Genomic DNA, 15333 nt, shown 5'->3' on the forward strand with positions numbered 1-15333 from the left:
TTAAATTGGTTTTGGAGTTCATCAAAAAACGAACTCTTGACCTTTCGAATATAGAGTTCTAATACCATGACCAAAAGTTTCAGCTGATGAGAAAAGATAACACTAATGATTATATCTCTAATACTCCCTAAATCTCCAATTTATTTACATTGTATAAATATTTTATTGGCTTTCTATACTTTCTCGTCATTTTAATATACTTATATGTTACGGCCTGGCCCGAGATCCCCGCGGGTCAACCCGACCCGAGCTCCACCCGGCCCGGTCACGCGGTCTTCAACCGACCCGGACACGCGTCCCGTACGGCTCACACGTAGCTATAGGACAGCGTCCTTGGGGATATGGGCCTGACCCCCTGAGGGGGCCCACTACTGACATGTATATAAGGGGAAGATTGGCTCTTCCCCCGAGGTACGTCATATCCTTTCACCTCATTATTCTGCCCGCCTGCACATCGCTGACTTGAGCGTCGGAGTGTCTTTGCAGGTGGCACCCCCCTTATCCTCTCTCTAGGACAAGTGCTCGGCTACTCGGCGAACCCGCAACCTGTGCGACCAAAACCAAGGCGTCCTCACCCCTTCACCAGCTCACCCGATCTGTCCGGGAACTGACAACCGAACATTGGCGCCGTCTGTGGGGACCATCCTGCCTAAATGGAAGTCGTGCTGGGTCCCGGCGACCAAGCTCGAGCAGCCGGAGCGGAGGGGGCAGCCTCCGTCGCCTCACTAAGGGGACGGCGGAGGTCCCCCCAACGACACACGAGAACACGACCATTTGGGGGAACGGGCGGCGACAGCGCCATAATAATGCAGGAGCTACGCCACAGAGTCCAGAACCTAGAACGACAGCTAGCCGACCAGGAGCGGGAGGGACGGTCTTCCGATCCCAGCTATACCCCGTCTCCTGGGAGTGAGGAGGAAGACTCTCACAGAAGCCGCCCGCGGCGTACATCCGCATCCCGGACGGAAGCGGAGAGCACGCGGGAGGAGTCACCCATAATGAGAAGGCGAAACGACACGATCATCTACTCCCGCGGCAGAACAACCCGCCGAGCGGCGTGGGGTCGCGAGGACGGGGAAGGGAGATATGAGAGAACACGACAACCTGTGATAATGGGCGTCACCCCTTTCCACCGATCTATCCTCGAGGTCCGGTTGCCGAAACACTTCGACAAACCAACGGACATGAGGTATGACGGAACTCAAGACCCCCTAGAACACCTCACGGCCTTTGAGGCCAGGATGAATCTAGAGGGAGTAGGGGACGAAGTAAGATGCCGCGCCTTCCCGGTGACCCTAGCAGGGCCAGCGATCAGATGGTTTAACGGCCTCCCTCAAGGCTCCATCTACAGTTTCTCGGACATCAGCCGTGCATTCCTGGCCCAATTTACAACGCGGATAGCAAAGGCCAAGCACCCTATCAATCTTCTAGGGATAACCCAGAGACAAGGAGAGCCGACCAAGAGGTACTTAGATCGGTTCAACGACAAATGCTTGGAAATCGACGGCTTAACCGACTCCGTGGCCAGTCTCTGCCTGACAAACGGCCTCCTCAACGAGAACTTCCGAAAACACCTTACCACGAAACCGGTTTGGACAATGCATGAAATCCAGACGGTGGCCAAGGAGTACATAAACGATGAAGAAGTCAGCCGAGTCGTGGCTGCCAATAAGCGGCATCCCGGTTATGGTCAAGCTCGACAACAAGGTAACGAGGAAAGAGCAAAAGAAAAAGTTAGGGAGGAGGCAACAAACAAGGCACCTAGACCGTTCCCTCGAGTCAGGAAATTTACAAACTACACTCCACTCGCCCTCCCCATCGTGGAAGTCTATCAACAAATAGCTGAGAAGGGGATTCTTCCGAAGCCCCGACCACTTAAGGACCGAACGGGAGGGAACAAGAACCTTTATTGTGATTATCATAAGGGTTATGGCCATCAAACGCAAGACTGTTTTGACCTGAAGGATGCACTGGAACAAGCAATAAGGGAAGGAAAGCTGGCAGCTTTCTCCCACCTCATCAGGGAACCGAGAAGACGTTATCGCGATCATAACGAGGAAGGCAAAACCCCACCGGCCAAGCGACGACAAGAACCCGAAGACAGAGACCACGGCCTCACTGTGATAAACGTGGTAACGGCAAAAAACGCCGCGCCAAAATCCCGGTCGGCACACAAGAAAGACGCTAAGGTTCTGACGATCTCAGCCCCGCCGGTGCAAAGCTCTAAAAAACCTCCATCCATTTCTTTCGGCCCGGAAGACCAATGGTTCAGCGACGCCCCGGAAAACCCCCCCATGGTCATAACGGCCAGAGTGGGAACCGGCCTCGTCAAACGGATCCTTGTCGACATAGGAGCTGATTCAAATATCATGTTCCGCAACGTGTTCGACGCACTAGGGCTAAAGGATGCCGACCTGACGACTCACCAGCACGGGGTTATCGGGCTAGGCGACCACTTCATCAAACCGGACGGAGTCATATCCCTACCAATCTCGGTGGGACAAATCCAAGGCCGAAGATCGGCGATGGCCGAGTTCGTAATCCTCCGAGATTCCACAGCCTACAACATCATCTTGGGAAGAAAAACAATCAACGATTTTGAAGCCATAATCAACACCAAGCTGCTAGTTATGAAGTTCGTTACCGATGACGGATCCATAGGCACCATAAAGGGAGACCTCGAGACGGCGATCGCTTGTGACAACACCAGCCTTTCCCTTCGAAAGAAGTCCAAGGAAGCATCCGGCGTGTTCCTAGCCGACCTTGATGCCAGAGTAGAGGACAAGCCGAGGCCAGAACCAGAAGGGGACCTGGAGAAGTTTAGAATCGGTGACGAAGAGGAAAAGTTCACATTCGTTAACAAGAACCTCCCACATGAGCTGAAGGAACCTCTGATTGAAATGATAAGGGCCAACAGGGACTTGTTCGCCTGGACACCAGCCGACATGCCGGGCATAGATCCAAAAATCATCTCACATCATCTAGCCGTCAAGGCGGAAGCACGCCCGGTGGCTCAACGAAGGAGAAAGATGTCGGCAGAAAGAGCAGAGGAGGTAGCCAAGCAAACGGCCAGCCTCCTAGAAGCAGGCTTCATACGGGAAGTGGACTACTCGACATGGCTCTCGAATGTGGTATTGGTGAGAAAACACAACGGCAGGTGGAGAATGTGCGTGGACTACTCTGACCTTAACAAAGCATGCCCCAAAGATTGCTTCCCCCTCCCCAACATAGATGCACTCGTCGACGCCGCGGCGGGATATCGGTATCTAAGTTTCATGGACGCCTACTCCGGTTACAATCAGATACCGATGCACCGTCCCGACGAAGACAAGACGGCGTTCATAACGCCAGGAGGAACTTTCTGCTATAAGGTAATGCCATTCGGCTTGAAAAATGCGAGGGCAACATATCAAAGGCTGATGAACAGGATATTCCACGACCTCATAGGGAAAACAGTTGAAGTTTACGTGGACGACATCCTGGCAAAAACAACACGACCTGACGACCTCTTGAACGACCTGGCAAGCGTATTTGCGTCCCTCCGTCAACACGGTATGAGGCTGAACCCCCTCAAGTGCGCCTTCGCCATGGAAGCCGGCAAGTTCCTGGGATTTATGATAACTCAGAGAGGGGTAGAAGCTAACCCGGAGAAATGCCAGGCAATACTCCAGATGAAGAGCCCGGGATGCATCAAGGACGTCCAGAGGTTGGCAGGACGGTTGACCTCATTATCCCGATTTCTCGGAGCTTCGGCGACAAAGGCCCTGCCATTCTTTAACCTCATGAAGAAAGGGATGGCGTTTGAGTGGACACCCGCATGTGAAGAAGCCTTTCAGCACTTCAAGGAAATCCTGGCGGCACCTCCCGTTCTCGGGAAGCCAAAGGACGGGGAACCACTATACCTATACCTCGCTATAACAAGCGAAGCCCTGGCCGCAGTTCTGGTACGGGAGGACGGGAAAGCTCAACAGCCAGTCTATTTCATAAGCAGGGCCCTGCAAGGGGCAGAATTAAGATATAGCAAGTTGGAAAAGCTAGCCTTGGCACTCCTAACTTCCTCGAGAAGGTTAAAACAGTACTTCCAGTGTCACCAAGTTGTCGTCAGAACGGACCAAGGGATCCGACAAGTTCTCCAAAAACCCGATCTGGCGGGAAGAATGATGACTTGGTCCATCGAACTCTCCCAATATGACATACGGTACGAGCCCCGGCAAGCCATCAAGGCGCAGGCTATGGCGGATTTCTTGGTTGAAGTGACGGGAGACCCAAGCGAAGAGGTGGGTACACGGTGGAAGCTCCATGTGGACGGAGCCTCCAACCAGACCTTCGGAGGTGCCGGGATCATCCTGGAAAGCCCGATTGGGATTGTATACGAACAGTCGGTCAGATTCGAGTTTCCCATCTCGAACAACCAGGCAGAATATGAAGCCCTTATAGGAGGCTTAACCCTAGCGGCAGAAGTCGGCGCAAGAAGACTGGAAATATGCAGCGATTCCCAAGTCGTCACTTCCCAAGTAAACGGTAGCTACCAAGCCAAAGACCCCTTGCTACAGAAGTACTTGGAAAAGGTTAAAAGCTTGAGCCAAAAGTTCGAAGAGGTCACGGTCCACCACGTACCTAGAGAAAGGAACACACGGGCGGACCTCCTATCAAAGTTGGCCAGCACAAAGCCAGGGGAAGGGAACCGGTCTCTCATCCAAGGCATGGCAAGAGAACCGGCAATCACATTGCACATGACAACCCTAGAACTTTCCTGGCTAGACCCCATCACCAACTTCCAAGAACACGGCAAACTCCCTAGTGATGAAAAGGATGCGGCGAAATTGAGGAGGGAAGCGGCCAAATACGCCGTCATCCAAGGACAGCTGTTCAGGAAGGGGCTCAACCAGCCCCTACTGAAGTGCCTACGCCCCGACCAGACGGACTACGTCCTCAGAGAAGTCCATGAGGGCTGTTGTGGGCACCACATCGGAGGTAAGGCCTTAGCGAGGAAACTAATCCGAGCCGGATATTACTGGCCGTCGATGATGACGGATTCCAAGGAGTTTGTCAAAAAATGCGTAAAGTGCCAACAGAATGCCAACTTTGCCAGGGCGCCGGCCTCCGAGTTAAGCTTGCTAACGACCTCCCGACCATTTTCTCAATGGGGAGTAGACCTCTTAGGGCCCTTCCCGGTCGGCCCTGGGCAAGTCAAGTACCTCATAGTCGCAATTGACTACTTCACCAAATGGATAGAAGCCGAACCACTAGCTAGCATATCCTCGTCCAATTGCAGGAAATTCATGTGGAGGCAGGTGATAACGCGATTCAGGATACCAGAAGTCGTCATCTCAGACAACGGCACGCAGTTTACTGACAAGAAGTTCACGGAATTTCTCAACGGCTTGGGTATAAGGCAAAAGTTCTCTTCGGTAGAACACCCTCAGACAAACGGACAGGTAGAGTCCGCCAACAAGGTCATCCTTTCGGGGCTAAAAAAGAGGTTGGACAATAAAAAAGGGCGCTTGGGCCGACGAACTCGCAGCGGTCCTCTGGTCCTACCGAACAACCGAACAGTCCTCCACTAAGGAAACTCCTTTCCGACTAACGTACGGGGTAGACGCAGTAATACCCGTAGAAATCGGTGAGCCGAGCCCGCGGTTGCTTTTGAAAGGAGTGGAGGAAGCCATAGAAAAAGACCTGATAGATGAAACCAGGGAAATGGCCCATCTGACAGAAACGGCGATAAAACAGAGAATGGCTCTGCGCTACAACACCAAAGTGATCAAGAGGGAATTTGAGCCAAACGACCTCGTCTTGAGGCGAAATGATATTGGCCTACCGACCCCCGGAGAAGGCAAGCTGGCGGCGAACTGGGAAGGCCCCTACAGAATCAAAAAAGTGATGGGAAAAGGAGCATTCAAGTTGGAAAGGCTTGACGGCAAAGAAGTCCCGAGAACATGGAACGCGGACAACCTAAGAAGATTCTACTCCTAGAGAATGGCCCGACAAGCCGACCAGGCTAGCTAAGTAGTTAATTTGCAAATTTAACTTTTGAACTTCTCATAGCGACTTACGAGTCCTTTATACGATTACCGAATAAGATATACTTGTGCAAATTTTCTCTCCTGTTTTGTCACTCAATTTTCCAGATAGACCACCCCATCACAACCAACGACGACGCACGTCACCGGGACTGATCACCCCGGGAACCAGTCAATCACCATCGTAACGACTACGCGAGATACCATGGGCCATGGATATAAGTGACGACAATAAACCAAAAACGGTTAATAGAAACGGAAACACGACAACTCGAGCAAACGATTAAAACGGTCATTGATCACAAGCCAAAATAAAACGGCTAAAATCAAATTGTTCACAAGCCAAAAACGGAAAAAACTAAAATTGTTCACAAAGTCAAAACAAAACGGCTAGACAAAAACTCTAGACAGAAGATTCATTTCTTGAGGGCGTCGACGACTTTGCCATCCTGAACAACTTTGAGAACTCCGATCGCCGACGTATCAAACTCGGGAGCAATGACCTTGACCTGAGCTTTAAGAGCCTCCTCGGTCGCCAAAATTGCACCCTTCCCCTGCTTCACGACATCTTTGTACTTAGCCTTCCACGTTGCTAATTCGGCCTCCACGGCCTTCTTTTCCTTTTCCACCTCGGCCACCCGTTTCTGCGCCGCGCCGACCTGGCCCTCCAAAGCCATCTCACGTTCGACAAAACGAGAAACCGTGGCGTCCGAGTCCTCTAACTTCTTCTCAACAGTGGCAGTCTTTTTCTCGGCAGCAGTGGCCTTCTTTTCGGCGGCATCAAGTTTTTCATTTGATTGAGTCAACTGCTCCCGGAGAGTCTCGACTTCATTTTTTAGCTCATTGTTAGCCTTCCCACTAGCTTCCAACCGCCTGCGGAGGGACTCCATCCCGGACAGCTCAAACTCGGCCTTCCGGGCTATCACGGCACCCCGCAGAAGGGTTCGGTACATCCACCTCGCCTGCCCGGCAAGGGAAGACTCATGAAAGTACTCCTCAGTACCAGGGATCAGCTGGGAATCTATGAAGTTCCCAGCATCAAAATTTCTCTCCATGACGGTAAGGACCCCCTCGGGACTGGAGGACATCTTCCTCTTCCTCTTGGGGTTAGGAACCTCCTCTAAGCCATCATCGGTTTCAGGGGCAGACGTCGAACCCCCGGTGCCTACCACTTCACGGAAGGGAGAGGCATGGACCGTTTTCTCGCCCTCGACCTGGGCAGCTTGGGTCGAGGTCCCGGTCCCGTCAACCGCGGCCTCCTGCCCTGAAGTAGTTTTGTCTTCCGGAGGAATTGCAGACTTCTCAGTGGCAGATTTTTCGTTATCCCCTTCGTCATCACTGGCGCAGAGGAAAGTTTGGAACAAGTTGGGAAGACCAGTCACCGACGCAGACATCTCCACTGCAGAAAAGTAAAGAAGGTCGGTTAATCACCGTAGAATATCAATAAAAGTAAAAAGGTAAAGGGTGAAGTACAAGTTTCTCACAAATATAATTACGACCGGACTCCCGGTCACCCATAAGAAGGTGGGGATTCACTAGGTTCTTCCCAAAGACTGCCACCAACACTTCGGCAATCTGCCTATCCACCGCCGACATGCCGTTATAGGTTACCTTAATGAAGGTATTGGACCCTGCCCCGAAACTCCAATAGGTCGGGATGAGCCGTACTCCCTCCAACGACAACCAAAAGGGGTGACGACCTTTAACAGGGCGGACCTTGAAATATTTGTCCTTAAACCCGTGGTAGGAATCTTCAAACAAACCAAAAATCCTCCGACCTTGGGCAGACCGGAAGGACATGAACCCCTTTTTGTGTTTCCCCTCCTTGGAAGGGTTTGTGAGGGTGAAAAAGAAGAGGAAAACATCTACAGACACCGGCAGTTCGAGGTATTCACAAACCATCTCGAAATAGCGGATCGAGGCCCAACTGTTCGGATGCAACTGCGACGGCGACACGGAAATTCGACTTAAAAGCGCCATTTGAAAGGCTGAGAACGGGATACGAATGCCAACTTGGGTGAACATGGACTTGTAGAACCAAATCCAGTCGGCGACTCGGGGGTGGTGGAAGTTGATTTCATACAATCGCTCGTGAGGAGCCGGGACGAAAACGTCATAATTGGCTTCCTCGTCGGTCCCTCCACACAAGTACCCGGCTTGTCGGAACTCGGTAAGCTCCTCCTCGCCCATTTGGTTAGGCGAATCCTTCAAGTCGGAAACGACCCAAGCATAGGGATCGTACGCCGCGGGGTTAACGGAAGCCCGGGAAACCGTGCGAGCCATACCTACATGGGGGGACCATCCAGTCAGTCTAAGAGATCGGTTGCTCAGGCCGAATACAGACACTACCCCCCACGACTTCCCGACTAAGGCCAATTGAGACTAAATCACGAAAAGAACAATAAAAGCCTACCCTGGAATGGTACTTCCCCCCTAACACATCTAGTCGCAAAAGAAAAGCTACACAACAACAGCAAAAATAATGCATAAAAGAGAGTGTGATTCGAAAGTTACCTGAATTAGTGAAAGAATGACGGAGCAGCGTTAAGGAAAGATACGAAGGGAGAGGCGCACAAACGGCACCGCAAAGAGATGATGAAATTTGGGAGCAAGAAGATGGCAGAAAAAGGAAGATGCAAAGAAAGAAAGGAGCGCTCAAACTGGCCCGTTTAAAAACTACCCCAGGAAGCGCGAAACGTCTGAGGGCAGAATGGTCTTTTCAACAAGGGTTTTTTACCCCATTATGAGCACTTAATGTTCGGCACTGGGAACGATGCGACGAAACGGTTGCTTGTGCAATCAAAAGACACGCGCGATGAGGGCATATCCTTATCACGAGCGGCCGACCTGACAAGAACAGACGAGATACGAGACGACACGCCATTGATAGCTCCCACGACTACCACTGGCGCGTGGGGGCACTGTTACGGCCTGGCCCGAGATCCCCGCGGGTCAACCCGACCCGAGCTCCACCCGGCCCGGTCACGCGGTCTTCAACCGACCCGGACACGCGTCCCGTACGGCTCACACGTAGCTATAGGACAGCGTCCTTGGGGATATGGGCCTGACCCCCTGAGGGGGCCCACTACTGACATGTATATAAGGGGAAGATTGGCTCTTCCCCCGAGGTACGTCATATCCTTTCACCTCATTATTCTGCCCGCCTGCACATCGCTGACTTGAGCGTCGGAGTGTCTTTGCAGGTGGCACCCCCCCTTATCCTCTCTCTAGGACAAGTGCTCGACTACTCGGCCAACCCGCAACCTGTGCGACCAAAACCAAGGCGTCCTCACCCCTTCACCAGCTCACCCGATCTGTCCGGGAACCGACAACCGAACATTATATTATGGTGGTTATGGTATTTTAAAAAATATTATAAAAAAACTATGACTAAAATCTAAAAAAGTATAATTGTATAATAACCATCATAATCATCGTAAACATAACTATACTAAATTCTACCCTTATATATAAAACGTATACACTCCACTACGTGCATGTGCCTGACTTGGTCCTTAAGTAACAGAATTGGTTAATTCTCTTCTATGATTAACACTAGTCCCAACACAAAAAAAAAAGGAAAAAAAATACTTATGATGATCGAAGTTGCTGTGATCTTGAATTTGTCTCGAAATCTTTCCAACAAAAGGAACCGGCTTTGATTGCAGCATACCAGCCCTTTCCAACAAATCTCGAAAGTATTTAGGTTGAATAATACGCAATAATTCATGATTAGAAAGACGATTGATTTCTAAACCAAGGAAATAGTTGACACTGTCCAAATCCTTTAAAGCAATAAGAGAGTGAAATTGAGAGATTAGTGTGAAATATCATTATTATTGTCACTAGTAACGAGTGTATTATCAACATATACTAAAATAAAAATAGCTAAAATTAGATTTAAAGCGAGTAAAGAGTGAATTAAGGATCTGTGTGAGTGCTACGAAAATCAAAACTAAGTAAAAAATAGCTTATTAAATTAGCCATTAAGCTATCTATTTTTTAAGCCTTTTGGAATTGAACTTTGTAAGGTACATCAACGAGGGCTAGACGCTTGTTCCCATTTTGATCCTCATATACTCCAATATCCCTACATTGAACCTTGCAATACTCACAAAAACTTGGGCAATAAACTATTTTATAATCTTTTTCATACTTCTCTATCTTGAACCACTTTTTTATGCTTCTCCAACTAGGGTTTCCAACACTACCCCCACTAGTCACAAACCACTTCCTCGTTGACCTATCAAACATTCCAATCTCCCACACCCTTGAATATCTCTTATTACAACAATAACTTGTTTGGACCCATGATGAAGAAAACTTAATGTTGAGATCCCTTGACACATGAACAAAACCTCTCTTGTTTGGTTTAATGGATGAAAAAGAAAATGGTTGCCCATGGTTCATTATTCCATCCACAACCCCAAAAAAAAGAGTAGGGCACACCGCATCCGCATTGAAAGTGCAATTTAAAATCATGGTGCCAATTGAAAATTTATTATTAGTAGCTTGGACAGGGATAATGTAGTAATTTTCACCTTCTCTGAGCTTGTTCCCTAATGTGTCAAGAACTTGGTTAGGTGAATCATCATCATATCCTCCAAAAAATATTTGTCTTGTGCATAAGGCAAAGAGTGAGAGAAGTGCTTGTAATGTGATCTTCATTGAACACTAATCACAAATTCACAATTTCACAAACCTATATATGAAGTTGATTTAATTTATATATGCTAAAGTATATATAATACCTTGTACCTCATTACCCACCGTGATCAAAGTACACACTTTTATTGACTAAGAAACTAAAATTAGGATGTTATAAATGTTTAATTACTATGGTCAGAATCGGTTGTTTTTGAAGGCATCAACTGAAATAATGGTTGACTGATGATGGCTTTCTTTGTCTAATTAACTCACCCTCCCATTGTTTTGTAGGTAAAGTCAACATGAAGGTGTTGTATTATTTCAACTAATTAAGAAGATGCTTGAGAACCGTATTGTTTATTTTTTAAAACAAGGGATGGATTTGTTAGGTAACTTTTTTTATACAAGAATATGGCTACTTTGATCTAATTAAAAGATTAAACTATTATTTATACATATCAAAGTATCTCACCGTTATTCTAAACATTCATTTATAGAAATAATAGCTAATTCTAATTAATTAAAATTTTTAAAATTTGTTCACAAGTTTTTAATTTAAATGTTAAAAATTAATTTAAAAATAAACTATTTTATTAAAAGAACACGTTACAATTTGTTAGTCACACTACAAATTTTTTAGGGTAATATAGTAATATCGATAAACAAAATTTAAATTATGTTAGATTCTATTTTTGGTTGCATTGTCTTCAATATTCCTTAATTCAATAAATTAAAGATTAATTTATTATAAATCTAAATTTCATTTAATAGACAAGTAAATTGATCAGCTGAAATTTGAATTCGGGTGTAGCTTGAAAGAGACGTATAAAAATGTCAGTGTGTTAGGCCTTTGCTGCCAACCAAACTAAAGGGTAAGAATATAAGATCAAGCTAAGTCTAAAAATTGAAGCCCAGTCTCTCTAACTAAATTTTTGGGCATGCTACACTGTTTAATTAATTACGGTCTCTTAATAATTTTTTTAAAAAGAAAAAAAGGAACAATTTATTTGGCTAATCTAGTAAATGATGATTCATTTACTAAAAATGCATATACAGTACATAGTACTGGCTTATAATTCTAGTAGTAATAATTAATAATAATGATACTGAACATAATCACCAACACATCTAATAATTCGTATATAAAAATTTAAAAATAGCCGAAAACTATGTAACATTACGGGAAACAGATTTGTATTATTTATTTATTAATTCATAAAGTTATTATTACAAGGAACCCTACATGAGGGTCCTCATATATATATATAAACATTATTATTGAACAAACATCATTACAGTATATAAAGAAATTACATTCACTTATTATTCTTATTTATATATATAAGTAGGACTTTTAATTTGTTCATGCTTTTTGGAATTGGACTTTGAGTGGAACATGAGTGAGAGCCAAACGCTTATTCCCATTGCGATCAACAACCACACCAACATTCTGGCATAGATGCTTGTGAGGCAAGAAACTTGGACAATGCACCAACTTATAAGCCCCATCATACTCCTCAATCTTAAACCAATTGTACATGGTTTTCCAATCCGGGTTCCCAACAGCGCCACCGGTTGTGACGAACCATTGTGGCGCCTTAGAGCCAACAAATTCAAGTGTCCACATCGTAGAATGGTGTGGACAACTTGTTCTAGCGGCGAATTTGATGTTGAGATCAGTGTCGACTCGAATAACGCCTTTTTTAGGGTTAATTGGTGTGAATGATAGTGGTAAACGACCATGATATCTATCATTCACAAGAATAACATCAAGAGGGCATGTTTGGCCAATGCTGGTGAGACCTAGGCCTCCACTAGTTAAACATTTTGTGGGTTGTGGCCAATAAGGGACAATATAGTAATTTGAATCAGCTCTTAGGATTTTGGCTGAAGTGTCAAGAACTTCTGGAGGTGAAGCATTATTAGATGCTCCAAGAAGTGGTGGTTGTGAGCTCAAGGCTATGAGAAGGGCTAGTGCAAATAGTGTGATCTTCATTGTTGTTGATTATTTAGGAATTATTAGTAATCTAATTTGTGTTGTGAGATGGTTGGAGTTGAAGATGATGATCCATTTATAGATGCTAATACGGTTCTAATCTGTGGGGTTTTCATACAACTTATTATGTATGAACAATGATTTAGGTCAATGGTTTGAAACAATACTATTGGCCTTTTAATTTGAGGTTATTATTGCTTGTAATTTATCATGTTCTTCCATATATTCAACTCTTGATGTTCTTGTACTTTGTTATCAAATCAAGTAGCTATATATATATATATATATATATATATATATATATATATATATATATATATATATATATATATATATATATATATATATATATATTTCCGTTTTTGGGGGGTCAAAACTCAGAAGCTCTATGTATGTAAATCTCTCTAAGTTCTATTATATATTTTTAGTTGCATAATATAATAGATACTAGATATGGGGATCCTTAAGCTGAAACGGGCTTTGGTATTTGAACAATAGGAACCAGTTTTTGATAGAATAATTCATTGGTTCATGCATCTAATCGTTTATTTGCTGGGGCTTAATTACTATGTGACTACTATGTATGTTGTTTTCTTCTTTTGTTGCAAATAATTGAGTTACTAATGGACTACTATATAGTAATGCTATGTAGGGAATAATAGGTTAATTAGTAATAAAGAAATCTCTTCAATATATATTACACTTGATATTAATTTTAAAATGTCATGATCAGCATTATTATCTCTATCTTCTTATTCCGCGCGCCCGGTCTCACAAGTCACAACCACAAAGCTCTTTCTGCATACATTTGCCTTTTGTTTCTCATATTCATGAGTTCGTAACTAAGTAATTCTTCTGAATCAATGATATAATAATATCATTTATTAATAAATAAACTAAATTTGAGTTTTGTTATATTAGATTTCATAATTTCTTATCCGGATATACTTTATCAAAGATTTTATGCGCACTAAATCCTAGTTAATCATCGAAAAGGACAAGCAAAATATACTAATGTTGGGTCATCGTGGCAGTTCTCGATTATAGATAAAATTTAAAAAAAAAAACGAGTAAAAAAAAAATAAGATGAATTTACATTAAAATTAAAAAAAAACAAGTAAAACAATATAAGATGAATTTTCTTTAATGTAAGACTAAATTTTCATACTTACTATTTAACTAAATTTTCATACTTACTATTTAACTATAAAAAAATAACTGCTAGTCTAATATCTATTTATCTATTATTTAAAGAGGATATGAGAATAATTTAGCGTCTAATTTTTTTTAAATATCTTTTATTAAGTATAATTTATTAAAAAAAATTATTTCATTATTTCAATGTCTTAATAAATCCAAAACTTTTTACCTAAGTTATAAACAACTTATTATTTTTTAACATATATTTAATATATAAAAAATGGATCAATAGACATGTTTTAACATACCTATTGATACACGAATTTTTTTGTTTTTGATATTAGAGTGAGAACGGTATTTTTTTAAAATGTGAATTGTTGGAGTGTTATTTTTAAATGTGGAATCGTTTAATTAGAGAAGTAGAAATCGAATCATCCGATTTATTAGAGGTACAAAAATCGAATCGTCCAATTTATTAGAGATACAAAAATTAGACGGTCTAATTTGTAGAGATACAAAAATTGGATTATCCGATTTGTGAGAGATGCAGAAATCGAAACGTTCGATTTGTGTTAAAAAAAATTAAAAAATTTGAGGTACGACAATTGGACCCTCCAATTTATGTATTTTTCCACAAGTTTAAAAAAATTACAATATTAAAGTATATCGTTACTTTTATATTCATACCCATAAAAAAGAGTTGTTGAGACACTAATCTATAACAATATATCTATAAGGGATAAATATTGTTTTGGTCCCTAACATTGAGGGTCAAAATCGAAATCGTCCTTCTTGTAATTTTGGATTTAAAATCGTCCTTAACGTTTTTTTTTCGTATTAAAATCGTCCTTTTATTTTTTTTGGACAAAAATACCCTCACCACTACTAACATAATTATCTTATTCACCACCACCACCACCAACTGCCACTCCACCACCATTATCAACATCATCATCACTATCATCATCATCATCAACACCCACTGCCACTCCACCACCACTAACACCACCACCAATGCCACCGCCGTCTCCCTCTCCCTCTCCCTTTCCCCTTCCCCCTCCCCCTCCAACTCCCCTTCCCCCACCCCCACCCCACCCCCGCGTCCCCTCCCCTCCCCCTCACTGCCTCCCCCTTCCCCCACCCAGCGTCCCCACCCATCCCCTACCCCCTCCCCGTATTCCCTTCCCCCACCCCCACCCCCCACCTCCACCTCCACCTCGACCTCCACACAAAGAAGCAGAAATAGAAAATCAACAAATTCAAGCACAAATTTAACACAAGCAGAAACAGAAAATAACAAATCAACAAACCAGCAATAATAATATTCCACAACAAAAGAAGAAGAAATCCAGAAATTCACAGAAGAAGAAGAAGAAGCGGCGGACGGCGATGCGGCGGTAGGTCAGCGATAAGAAGAAGAAAAAATGGGTGGCGGTGTGGTGGTGCGGTGGCGGGAAAAAGAAGAAGAAGAAGAAGAAGCGGCAGGCGGCGGGCGGCGGTGCGGCGGCATGGCGTCCCCCTTCTCTC

General features: G+C 44.4%; 2 protein-coding genes across 2 annotated transcripts; one reads left to right on the forward strand and one right to left on the reverse strand.

The window, feature by feature from the left end:
• Window positions 1-653: 653 nt before the first annotated feature.
• Window positions 654-5976, forward strand: LOC140173230 (uncharacterized). The gene is made up of 4 exons (XM_072196018.1): window positions 654-3137; window positions 3303-4514; window positions 4569-5438; window positions 5557-5976. Exons 1-4 carry the CDS (start codon window positions 654-656, stop codon window positions 5974-5976), a joined length of 4986 nt encoding a protein of 1661 aa, XP_072052119.1.
• A 5878-nt stretch (window positions 5977-11854) lies between these two features.
• Window positions 11855-12707, reverse strand: LOC112799752 (miraculin-like). The gene has a single exon (XM_025841780.3). It carries the CDS (start codon window positions 12664-12666, stop codon window positions 12034-12036), a length of 633 nt encoding a protein of 210 aa, XP_025697565.1. The 5' UTR covers window positions 12667-12707; the 3' UTR covers window positions 11855-12033.
• Between the last annotated feature and the right edge of the window lie 2626 nt (window positions 12708-15333).

Source organism: Arachis hypogaea, chromosome 5 (genome assembly GCF_003086295.3).
Source record: "Arachis hypogaea cultivar Tifrunner chromosome 5, arahy.Tifrunner.gnm2.J5K5, whole genome shotgun sequence".
Classification (NCBI taxonomy): domain Eukaryota; kingdom Viridiplantae; phylum Streptophyta; class Magnoliopsida; order Fabales; family Fabaceae; genus Arachis; species Arachis hypogaea.

Coding starts and splice junctions, on each gene's coding strand:
- LOC140173230 (XM_072196018.1), top strand. CDS start 654: ATGGAAGTCGTGCTGGGTCCCGGCGACCAAGCTCGAGCAGCCGGAGCG. Junction 4,515..4,568: donor CCCAAGTCGTCACTTCCCAA/GTAAACGGTAGC, acceptor TACTTGGAAAAG/GTTAAAAGCTTGAGCCAAAA. Junction 5,439..5,556: donor ACCCTCAGACAAACGGACAG/GTAGAGTCCGCC, acceptor ACAACCGAACAG/TCCTCCACTAAGGAAACTCC.
- LOC112799752 (XM_025841780.3), bottom strand. CDS start 12,666: ATGAAGATCACACTATTTGCACTAGCCCTTCTCATAGCCTTGAGCTCA.